General features: G+C 41.2%; 1 protein-coding gene across 1 annotated transcript in view; it reads left to right on the top strand.

Annotated features, from left to right (window-relative positions):
- Positions 1-517: 517 nt before the first annotated feature.
- The window catches only part of smad3a (SMAD family member 3a), a 25,176-nt gene continuing 12,685 nt past the window's right edge, over positions 518-13,008 (top strand). The window contains exon 1 of the mRNA XM_031848421.1: positions 518-1,173. Coding sequence (XP_031704281.1) covers positions 971-1,173 — 203 coding nt within the window. The 5' untranslated portion in view covers positions 518-970. The remainder of the gene's footprint in view (positions 1,174-13,008) is intronic.

Here is a 13,008-nt window from a genome sequence, read left to right as displayed (position 1 = left end):
ATTTTCCCCTCAAAGTCAAAAACCCTAAATCTCCCGTAGAGGGGATAAGGAGGTAAGAACATCATGGGCCTCTTCGGACTATAATTATGTTGTATAGATAAACTGAAACAGATGGATGATTTCCTGTTGGGAATTTTCAAGAAAATTCACAAAGAATATACGTAAGTAAAGCATTTTTTTGTCTGTGGATATGTACAAAACTTGTAGCACCTCTGTATCCTATGTGGTCCACAAAGATCAACACCAGGAGAATAATACATTTCATCCAAATTGCTGTCACATGCAATTCACTTTTTTGCTCACTGTTGGATTAGTACATCAAATGATCTGTGCATGTATGTGATCGTGACAGTGTATTTAGACTCAGCCACATGCTAATTCATCGGCAAGCAATAGCAGTGGAGGCAGGGATTGTGCAATATCAGCGCAATACATTTGGCCAGCTGCTCGAACTGGACTCTCAGCAGCAGCTCCTGCATTTGCATTTGATGCAGACTTCTTGCAGACTTCAGTAAGGGGACCCAGCACCGCGGATGACTCTGAACTCAACAAAACTTTTGCTGGATCGGAGGTTAGAGTAGAAATAAAACACCAATAAAGTACTTCCGCGTCATCGTTTGGACCTTGTTCGAGTTTAAAGACGTAGTTCGCGTGTAACTCGTGTTGGGTGTATTTAAAAACAGCTCCGGGTTGAAGCGGAGCAGAGGGAACTAGCTTTCCTGGCGGAGTAGCACTAAATCTACAGCGCAACAGACTACCGGCGCACAGTTCACCGCTGAGCTCGGAGCCAGACAGAGTGCGCTACAACTGGAGGGTTTAACTCCGGGATGCATCGGTGTGGCGATTAATGAACAACAACATTTTATCTTTAGCCAAGCAACGCTTTCACCTCCGCTGAGTTGGACCGTTTTGAAGAGCGGTTGTTCGCCTGGACTTTCTCGACACTGGAAGGACTTAAACTGAACTCAAGATGTCAATTTTGCCTTTCACTCCCCCCATTGTAAAAAGACTTTTGGGCTGGAAGAAGGGAGAGCAGAACGGCCAGGAGGAGAAATGGTGCGAAAAGGCGGTGAAAAGTCTCGTAAAGAAGCTGAAGAAGACGGGACAACTGGACGAGCTGGAGAAAGCCATCACCACCCAGAATATCAACACCAAATGCATCACCATACCGAGGTAAGGAGAGTCGGAGCGCTGCAGTGTTGACGTTTAATTAACCTTACATCGTTAACGCAGTCTTTAGCTACCCGTAGCATGCTCACCTTAACGTAAACATGTGTGACATCCTTAACCTTACGTCACAGATACGTTTGACATGTCCACTTCCTGTCTCGCGTCAAATATGTAGCTATTTATGTATATGTAGATACTTATGTAGCAAAACGGTGGGTAGTGTGAGTTAATACTTAACGAGCTCACAGAAAGCTACAAAATCATCTTGTCAGTTCGCCCAGCTGACATGCCATCACATGAACACTTTACTTTAAGTCAACTGAAACGTTTTCTCTTTTCTTTTTTTTTTTGCAGTTTATTGCGATGGAATTGACGTTTTTACTGGCGTCACGTTGTTGAATAAAGAGGATGCAATGTGTGCATTGAGTAGCCAGCAGCGCACATGCAATTCAAAAAGCACGAATGGAGTTCAAGTTATATAACTTGGCCTTAATCTGGGACACTTTCTGGCGGTGTGGGCTTGTGTTGGTGCGTAGGCGGCTCTGTGGAGCTGGGCTCTTGTGTCTCCTTTCAATGCATCTACACAGCCATTTGTCTATCGAAACAGCATCTTATTCGTGTAATAAACGCTGGCATTCAATGTCAAATTGCTGCTCGTCATTTGTGGCATTCAGTTCAGTTAGAAGCAGTCTCTTTTCTACGAAGGCTGTTGCAGGTAAGAGCTTGTGAGGTGCTGTTTGTACACACAAATCATGCCTGCCAATAGTCTGAGTTTGACTGATCTGAGTTCCTAAACGTCATAGTAACATCATATTAGCAGGAGTAATGTGGAATTAAAGGTTGTGTCTGTCTTAACACATTCCAACACATGAAACTGCCTTTGAAGATATAACAGGACAGCATCTGTTACATACACTCATGTACCAGCACTCCTAGCTAAATAGCATCCACCTCATGTACAAGTACATCAGAGAGGGTACAGCTGCAGTGATTAATCAGTAAATCAACAGAAAATTAATGAAATATTTTGATAATCAGTGGATAGTTTAAGTCATTTCCTTCAATGCCAAACACTTGCTGGTTCCAGCTTATTAAATGTGAGCTTTTGATGTTTTACTTTGTTATACAAATACATATCTTGTGGTTTTGGACATTAGAATACATTGGAAGGTGTGGACTGTGCGTAAAAGGCATTTTTAACAATTATCTGAAGTCCAGACCAAACAATTCGTCAATTAATCAGGGAAGTAATTGTCAGATGAATCGGCAATGAAAACAATCGTTGGCTGCATACCTAAATGATTGTAATCTAATTCATAGAAAAGGCCTCAAAACAGTGCAACAATCTACGGTCTCCAAATGATAACAAAGTGGAATCAATACCCATCCTTAAAAGTTTCAACAATAACAATAGCATTATAACCTTTTTATAAAAGTAGGGTTGCATTACTTTCAGTTAGATGTGAGTCATAAACTGGCAACAGAGTGTAGAGTGATTTAAGTATATACACCATTTCTTTGCAAGTTGTAAGTGACAAAATAAAGATCTCAAACTTTTGAATGTGTCCACAAAACCTCACTTGCATATGTGGGCAATTTAGATTAAATAGCACACTGTGTGTCAGATGGAACTTGAGCCCTACTCTGGGCACTCCCACATTCTTCATTGCCACAAGTGTGCATATCACAGCTTGCACAGGCCCGGGCCAGCTTTCGGAGTTAAGCCTACCCGGAAAGTTAAATAATGTTTGTCATGATCCAGGTTTTATATTTCCCACCACTAATACAGAGGGGAAGAGGAGGGAGTGCATTAAGATGACCCCAGATCAGGGCTGGCTGTCGGTGTGGGCTAACACTGTCCCTGGAGAGCTGCTGTTTCTATTAATTCCCCTACGTTCTGGCTGGCTGACAGCAGCTGCCTGCGTGTCCAGGCCTGTCCATGCAGAGGTCAGCTCCTATCTCTCTGACACATGTACTCCCTAATGAGGCTCATTGCTACCCCTCTTGATGACGGTCAGCCGTGATGCTGAGTGCTGATGGAAGCAGGCGCTGTGCATTGGTTGAGCCGGGCGTCAGCTGGTGGATTAGCAGATCAAGTATCTGTTGGGGGACTTTAAGGCAGGATTATTAAATAAGGGGTAAAACAGATGTTTTGCTCATCACAGCTGATCGAAATATCTTAGAGGGCCAGATGCCAGAAGCTGATTTTTTTTTTTTTTTTTTTTAAATCTCAAGACTTAATGTCTTCTTCCAGTTGTGTCAAACAAAGTTAAGGATGTTTAGACGTTTTGTCCAAAGCAGCTCCTTCCTGTAAGTTTTGTCTGTCAGACTTGCCTTGCCAAGTGGTAGAAATGAGATGTTTAGAAGATTTGGGAAAGCCATCTGTCAGATTTTAAATGCTAGACGGCATTTACAATACCGTGACTGTCTCTGGTTAGAAACCATGGTATCACAACTTGGTGATTTTGGTCCATAAACAGTTATTTTTGGGTGCGGGTGGTTAACGTAGGCTGTGTGTGTGTGTGTGTGTGTGTGCATGTCCCAGCATGTTTACACTGGAGATAAAGCCTGCGTCCCATAAAAAAACTCAGTCACTTTGATTTAAATTCCCAGTTGAATCCGGAAACGAAGACTAGACTTCGCCTATCATTTGGGCATGGCTGCTGCTTTACTCGCTGTGGTTTTCACAATGAGTTGTTTTCCCATTTTCTTTTAGGAGCAGTAAGCAAAGTGAATGCTGGGGCTCCTGTCCAAGTTCAAGCCTTAGTCACTCAACAACAAGCAATTGTGGGATTGTGGTGCTGACCTACCCTCCCTCCCTCCCTCTCTCTTTTTAAATCCTTTCTTCCTATGAGCTGTAAACGTGGGTTAGTCACAAACATCGGTGTGTAAAATGCGTCAAGCCATGAAAGTCTCCCAGTTTGCGATGGTAGAGGGGTGGATGTGTCGTGTGGGAGCCTGCACTGTTTGAATGTGAAAAGATGACTAACGAATGACTTAACTTCTGTTGCTTAAGGAGACTCTCGTGCAAATAAGCAGAAGCCCCGTCTGTTCCCATTATGGATTGGTAAATATCTCAGGTGGTTATACTGTGGCTGCCCAATAACTAAATATTCCAAGGCCTCTCCAGTGACCCTAGAAGATGTGACTCTTGTCCGTCTCTTGAGCAAAATAGACACAAAGTTAGGGGTTGAGGGAGGAGGTCGGATTGGTCAACAAAACACAAGACTTTGACACAAGAGGCTGTTTGGTTCCTATTTTCTACCCATTGTCATTGTTGGTTAATTTAGCGATGGCCCTGACCTTAACTAAGATGTTGAAGATCCCGTAACGTTGAGGAAGTACTTATTTTAATCCAAACCACCGTGTTTCCTTAAGATAAACCAATACGTTATGAAACCATGACCTTTCCTCAACCCGAACCAACACTTTGCAAAGGTGATTTGTAACTTTTTTGGAATAACATTTGATGTCCCACATAGCCTAAAGTGACGCCTTTATTTAGTCGGTTTTGTTTAATGAATTACTTCAACAATGGATTCTCAAATTTGTTGTCGATAAATTGTCAAAAGTGGCAGATGTGACTGAGGAGAGACCTTTACAAGCTTAACTACTTCTGTAACGATGGATAGAAATTAGTCCGACGTTGAATTTAGGAGGAACCAGTTGGTCAACAGTCTCTCAATAGCTTCTTGCATCGACTAGTCTTTGAGCCAAATGCAAATTATTACATAAAAATGATCTACCTGTCCGTAGCAGTCCGGTCATGTTTGAACAGAGAACTATGTATGGAAGCCAAACAATCATTCTTAACAGAAAGATAAACACATGCATGTTAAAGGCTCTGTGTCGAACAGGGATTTGGGGTGAATAAGTTTACATTGGAGCTTTCAGAGCAGAAACGTTTGTAAGATTCCAATAGCAGTTTAGTGGGGGATCACTGGTGGTATATTACAGATGATTCAAGGTGTGTGTTGCATGTTTGTGTGTGTTTTTGTCTTTTCGCAGAGCCTGGGGGATTCCTACCTCCCTTAGCTTAGTCCGTCTTATGGCTGGGGAGTGCTTTCGTCTTGTCCACACACATCCCTCCTGGCAGCGGGACTACAGTCTGATTCACACCGCTGCATGTCAGGGCAGGAGGGAGGCAGGGAAGGAACCCCAAGTACAGAAATAAAATATGGGATGAAACAAAAAAGACAGGGAAAAGAAAGATTATGGGCCGAATGAGAGACTCAAGAAATCAAAACATAAATCAAAAGAAATACTTAAGCAATCCCGCGGTAGTCTTGTGTAAATCATGGAATTATAGAAACTTGTGGTCACCATTGCGAATCAAGATTTGTTATCTGTGTTCTTGGATCAAATAGGAATTTTTAAATCAAAATTGTGCCAGTTTTAGACTATTTTGTAGAAAATGTGTTTTAATTTCAAGGAAGTTATTGAAAGAATCTCTTTGTCGTCATTAGTGACTCTGGTATCATGTTGTCTCTTCCCAGTCCTAGTTGATACGTTGATACGTTGACGCCATCGTACAGTACAAGTGTTTATTAGCCAGATTCATGCTGTCTGGGCGCTAAGTGAGGGACAGCATGTAAAGGGAAATACAGAGGGACGAAGTGGAGTTGGGATTCCCAGTGTTGTGTCTGTCTGGTGCTGCAGGGGAGAGCCTGTCATCATAGTGGGGGAGTGTGATTTAATGAGGGAGGAGGATGACACATGCATTATAGACAGCAGAAGACGGGATATGAAGAGTGAAAGGGACAGAGATGAGAAGTTGGAGAGGATCCGAGTTTTGAAAGAGAAATGTAAAACCAGAAAGCCAAAGGGTTTAGCTGAAGGAAGAGAAGGAGACAGAATATTTGGCAAGAGGCAGCGTATTGGATTCTCAAGCTTATCGGAGGAAGACTGCGGTTCCAGTGGTTGGCATGCAGAGAAAGAAACGCGCTAATAGCTGAGAGAGAACTGGTTTGTTTTTCCTTCTAGACAGCCATCCAGCATCAGAAGAAGTGTGTCTCTGTGTGTCTGGATGACAGACGACAATGCACACACACACACACACACACACACACACACACACACACACACACACTGCAGCTACTATGTCCAGAAGATATTGTGTATACTTGCTTTGCTTCATACGTCACCTGCTTGAATGCCGCACATACATACTGCACCACTGTCCTACACATCCTGACGTTTAGCATAGCACACGTCAGTGCGTGTTGTTTCAATTGTGTGAGCTAATGCTATTTTTTTTAATATTGCCATCATGTCTTTTGAACCAGTTGTTAGTCATATTTGACACATGCTTTTGTTTCCGACTGTGGTCAAAGTTGGTAGAATGATGTCGCCAGTGAAATGCTAAAACAACAACTTTTCTTATTTTTTTGTCGATGAGAAGCCAAAGACAGAGTGATGATGATTCACTCTCAGATATTTAACTTTAAGCAACACAGATTTGGAACGCAGTGGATTTAATTTTTTTGTAAATGTTATATAGCTGAAGGTAAACACTGTCATGATAACATGTCGGTCCATCTCTCTTCACAGCAGTTAACAGCCAGCATACTGTTGACACAGTCCTATACATTCTATTCTGATTATATTATATTATATTATATTAATTGTGTGGTCTATAAATCATCAGAAAACAGTGACAAGTGCACAGCACAATTTCCTACAGTTCAAGGTGATCTCACAAATATCATATTTTATCTGAAGAAAAGTCCCCTAGATTTTCAATTCCCAATAATAATAATAGCCAACACATTTCTGAAAAATGACTTGAGAGGATTGATCGATTATTAAAAGTGTTTTTATTCTATTTCTGTCGATGGATCAAAAGATTAGTGCTGCAGCTCTACATTATTTAGCAACACGAAACACTGCCAATCTTTTAAAAATATCTTACTGAATATAATAGAATATATTTGACTAATATAATATATTTAATATAAAATAACAATCACAATTTGATTATGTGAAAAATTACATAATCAAAGCACTTTAACTGACGCCTGAAGAATTAATACAGCTTCGTATTTGGGAGATCCTTGTGGACCGCATGCTATTTTCTCTCACCTTAATCTGCATCATATTTCAGTGTGCTCAAATGTCTACCACCTCCTTTTTCTCTCTCTCTCTCTCTCTCTCTCTCTCTCTCTCTCTCTCTCTCTCTCTCTCTGTGTGTGTGTGTGTGACTCCATTGGGTATCTTACATTCAAGTATCACACCTGAGTCATCCGAGACAGCATTGTTGGACAGGGACGCGATACAGAACGGGTCACAGAGAGTTTATGTGTGTTGTCTGTCTGGGTGTGGTTGGCTGCTCTAATGATGGTGAGAAGTTGGGTTCAGGATTCCTGTCATTGTTTGATCTGCTTGACAGAAAGTGGATACTGTTGAGGTGTGTGTGTGTGTGTGTGTGTGGGGGGGGGGGACTACAGTGCCTGTATTTTGGTGTTCACCTTGTTGTCATCAAAGAGTTTTAACCACAAAAAACTGAATGAGTCAAAGCTTAGTGACTTCACCTGCTGTGTGGTTTACTGTTTTATAATGTGTATAGTATCATAATATTGTGATGACATTTTTATAGCTGATATTTCTGATCTTTAAGTGAATAACAGTTTTATTCCAAAATGAATACATAACAAAAGATAAGATGTGAAACAGTTTCTGGACAGTTATTTGGTTTTAATTGAAATTGAACTGTAATGTAGTTTAAACTTAAAAGTCAGTATTTACTTCTAGAAGACCGCGTTCAGGCCACTTACTGATTGTATGTCATCGTACGTGTCGTCTGTGTGTACGTGTGTATGTGTACGTGTGTGTGTGTGGTTAGTCAGCTCAGAGGAATGTTCTCCCTGCCTCCCGGGGTTTGGAGGAGGGCGTCGGCGGCTGTTTGGTTTTGGGCTAGCTCCGGGGGTGGAGAGGGTTAGAGAGACAGCTCTGCCTCGACTTGGCCTTCTCACTATCTGCGGGGGAGTGCACGTGCACAGCAAAGAAACACACAGACACAGACACGTTCCCCAGACAACAAGCCTGTCTTTGTGCTCCTCTGGCCACCACCACTGCTGCTGCTGCTGCTGCACGGTGCTGGACTACGGCTGGATCTGTGTGGGAAACGTGAAGGAGCAGGGGTTTAAAAGGAGGGACGATTACTTTTAAGCCACGAGTACAAGTGGAAGTTTTTTTTAAATACAGAAAGATAATTTATACTATTAGGTTGTCTGCAACATTCATCCTTGAATCTGCTCTTTAGATGAGAGCGCCACTTTATCGCAAGGAAAAGAACCGGAAACTTTAGTCTCGCTAAGAGCGCCGCAGACACTTTACTGTCAAGAGCACCCAATATAGCAACACAAGGGGCCGTGAACCCAAACCAAGAATGTGACCTGAGGGACCTCCTCTGTCAGGATTTGTGTATTATTTTGAGCTTGTGATGTACTTTATGATTAAAATATTGCTCCCTATGTATTCTCCCAACTTGCCAGGTCTAGGTTGAAGTGTTAGTGATGATTTAACTTACTGTATTTTGCCGGACTGCTTTTGTTGGCCAGTCCAGAAACATGCAAGTAATTGCAGACCCAAAATTGTGAGACGTGAATGTGTTCTGTGTGTGTGTTAGGCCAGTAGTGGACTGTTCAGGTGTCAGATCGGGCTAGGTATCAGTTTGTAATAAGACAAGTCATCTTGTTTACTTATTCTTTGATCAGATAGTTCCTGATTTAAATTCCATTCAAAGTAGGGCTGCACGACACATTGTTTCAGCATCAAAACTGTTTATCGAGCCTCTTCATTTTTCCTGATTGATGCATTTAACTTTTAAAATGTAGCATACAAAAATATATATTTCTCAAGTAATTCATATCGGCTACCCAGTCCTTGTTGTGGGTATACTCTACCTCAATCCCAGTGCATGTTGGGATAGACTCCAGAATACAGAAAATGGATCCCCAAAAGTAATTTGGTAAGAATGGAGAAAACTTATTTTTTGCTGACCTGTCAACAGTAGTGTACTTTTCTCTTCATATTTTCAGTACGGGAATGTTTTCTTTGCATATGCCACACTTGCCTTTTATTAATTTTTTTTAACCGTTAGCCACACAGCTGAATTATTTCGGCCTATTTTCAGATCATCAATCAACACTCAATCTCAAGGCTCCAAAAGTAATCAATGGTTTATTATCAATGATGGAAAAGTCATTTAAAATAACAAAATGTTCCAAAATGTGTAGGCTACTTTAACTATAATATCAAAAACTTAAATTTAAGCTCTTCATCAAATCACACTCCATTCTCAAACATACTGCAAAATGTCACTTTGTGGGATATTGTATCCAGATGGAGTTATCTGTTTAACAGAATGAACAAACCTACACTCTGGAAAACAACTTAAACCGGACTGTGGAGAAAAAGTTATTGATGACTTGCATGTGGAATATTTTCAGTCATTCATCATTTTGCTGCTGCTCAGCTCATTGAGTATTAGCAGTAAAACTAATGGTTCCCAGTCCTCTATCGTGTCCCCGGTCCTTTGAGTCCAGACTATGTTTTTTGTCGTCCGTCTGCTGGTTTCTTATTTCACACACTCCAGCCCTGTGATATCACCTGTGGGCTACACTGGCTTTCCTCTCACCCTCTATTCTAGGTTATCTCCCCCCCCCCTTCTTCTTCTTTTGTAAGGAAAAGAGAAGTCTGATGGCTTTTCCAGAGAGAGTGGGAGGTGTGTGTGTGTGTGTGTGTGTGTGTGTAAGATGTTCCTCTGTGTGAGTTGCACCACTGCTGGAATGTACTCACAAGCCAAGATTTTTGCTCTTTTGTGATCAAGTTGTTGGCTGCTGCCCTGCAATTATGAAATATTTGTGTCAACCAAAAAATCTAAACAAGAAAGATGTCCATGTGACGATCCAGCTGAAGTCTAAGGTTTTACCCTCTATCCATCATTATCAAACAACAAGGACTTATTTCTGGGACGGCAACAAATGGTAATTTTCATTATTGATTAGTCTGTTTATTGTCTTCTCAATTAATCTCTTGATTTATAAAATGTCTTGTTTTTGTCCAGAACCTCAAAGATATTCAGATTAATATCACATGAGACATAAAAGCTGCAAATGCTCATATCTGGAAAGTAATATGGTTCGATAATACGACGATAAATAAAGTGACATGGTAAACATTTCTATTTATCCCATCAATATTTCTGGTTTTGTTATTATAAGAAAAAATAAATTCTAGGAATATTTCATTTTTGCATCTGAATTAGCCAGAAAAGGATAATTTATCGTAATTGAACGATTGTCGTCATAATAACTTTCATAAATCATCATACTTTTGTTAAACCACTGTGCAGGGTTGTCTGATAGGCTTTAAAACTAATGGAGGTTACTCCTAATTGATTTAATTATCTCAGGGTATCTGAAACAACACGCCCCCCAAAAGCTGCCCCTTGTATTAATACCTGCTTGTTCAGACCAACACAGGGACGTAGTTAAACCCACGTCAGTGACAGAGCTGAAGAGTAGGTTCACATCTGGCTTTGCGGTCCTCAGTATGGACTTTAAGGTTATTGTTGTTTAAATAACAAATTAACCCCTCCCTCCAACTAACTCAAGCGGGAGAGAAAGAGAGCTTGTAGAGAGAACTGAAACTCTTTTTATTCCTATGATTATGTAATGTGATTAACTCTGTTCGCAGATTCGTTGAATGGTGGCACAACAAGAGATTAACCTGTGACAACAATTGTACCAGTACAGTGGTCCATAATGCATTCATTGTTGTATGAGACAGGTGTCCTCCATTGAAGCAGTTTTAGGGGAAATTAATTCACCAACAAGCTGTGTGTCAGGGTTCAAAACCGAACCTTTATTGCAGCCCCGTCTCCAGAATTGGTGGATGATTTGTGTCTTCACGTGTTGTTATTGGAAGACGGCGGCCCTCTGCTGCATGTCATTGGACTGCAGCCCTGTTGGTCATGGCTCGACAGACCGGCCACAGACTTTATGAAAGGCACAAAGGCCATTTCAGCCTCACGCCCCCACCCTCACCCCTCACTCAGTGCTTGGACGGAGGCAGGGCGGTCGGGACAGACGGAGGAGATGGAAGGGGGTGGGGCGGGGTTTAGGGGCCCAATCACAGACACTCGGAGCTGCCCTGAGCTATTGAGACAGTCTGCCAGCCCTATTGTGCAGCAGCACCCTCCTTTCTTTATCCTTCATCCACTTTGTCCTCCCCCCCTCTGTGCTCCCATAGGACAGATTGGGACTGGAGGTCCTGATGTTTACACGCTCTTGCAGGCATTTAACACACCCAAAATAATGTCTTTTAATGTTTGGATTAAACATGACAGTTTAGCAGCCTAAGGACCAACACTAGAGACAATTCTAAAAGGTGTTTTAGGTCCTCGCAGTGTTTGCTGGCATCTTGTTGGTGAGCTTAGACTTTCACTTGAGTTAGAAGCTTGGCAAAGTTGTCAAAAGGTCTGGGTGTGTGTGTTTGTTCATCACTGCTCGGACCTTTCGCCAGCCTGAACACACACACACACACACACACACACACAGTGTATATGTTTGTGTCACTGGGTATGCCTCAGTGTTTGTTTTGACCCCCCTCCCTCCCGAGCTCAGTGAAGCTCAATCTGCTCTGTCTGAGTCGGTTTTATGAGTCAGCCAAACAAACACACACATGTAAAATGTGTGTATCTTCTACTCACGTCACAATCAGTCACATCTACGTCTCCTCCCTCTTCTCCATTCAAACACCACGATAACACAGATGATTACTAAATGTTTGAATCAATCAGAAGTATAGTTATTCTATCTCATTCTCGTGTGTGTGTGTGTGTGTGCGTGTACGTGTACGCACAGATTGCCATCCCTACCATTCACATAAACAGAGCTGGTTGGGCATAAAGGTTGGGTTCAGCCTTAGCTCCGGGTCATGAAACACAATGATGTTGACACAATTTCCCCTGTGGCAAAAATAATCTATACCAATTTGTCCCTTTCTTTTTTTGGACATCCATTTCACTGTGGCTCCCTGTTGACAGAGACACGTCTAGCGTGTTTTAACAAGCTGACATGTTGTCTCTACAGTAGAAAATAGAAATCAATGCAGGACAGAGAAGTGGAGAGTGATTTTGATTTCCACAGATTTTCTTTTTTTTTTTTAGTTATTGAGTCATATTTCTCACTCCTACAGTAAACGTTACATTTTTTGTTTGTATTAAATAGTGAAAAGGTTCATCAATCGATCCATTAGTTTGTCGACAGAATGAGAATTGTCAATCACTTTTGAAAAATAATTGATTCATTTTAAAATGTATTTCTCACAACATTCCCTTGTTCTAGCCTCTGGGTGTTGGCCTAATAAACGAGCAATTATTTATACATTTATATAATGATGATGATGATGATGATGATGATGATGACAAAAATACATTTTATTGGGATTTTTTTTTTTTTTTCAATTTACAGACCAAACAATTCATCCATTAATTGAGAACATAATTGCCATGTTAATTGTTAATTAGGGTTTTGTGTTTAATCTACGGGAAAGTTTATTTTTTATTTTTACCACCTTCTACAATTTTAAAAACACTATTACATTTGAAAGCCAGATTTAAGGCACACAGAAACACAATTTTACACAAGGTCAATATTGCAAAAACTATCTCAACCAAAACAAAATAAAGCTCCGACATCAGCGTCCCAAAAGTCTTCATCTGAGTTGTGACTTAATGAGATTAGTCTGCTGTGAACTGTGTTGACCAGTTTCTGGTGCTGAAGGTTGATAACTGGTGACCTGGATTCTCTGAAGCCCTGAGATCCCCCCCCC

Source organism: Anarrhichthys ocellatus, unplaced genomic scaffold, assembly GCF_004355925.1.
Source record: "Anarrhichthys ocellatus isolate YVR2014 unplaced genomic scaffold, GSC_Weel_1.0 scaffold8, whole genome shotgun sequence".
NCBI lineage: Eukaryota > Metazoa > Chordata > Actinopteri > Perciformes > Anarhichadidae > Anarrhichthys > Anarrhichthys ocellatus.
The sequence above is the reverse complement of the archived record's forward strand: the minus strand, read 5'-3'. Positions and strand labels throughout refer to the sequence as shown.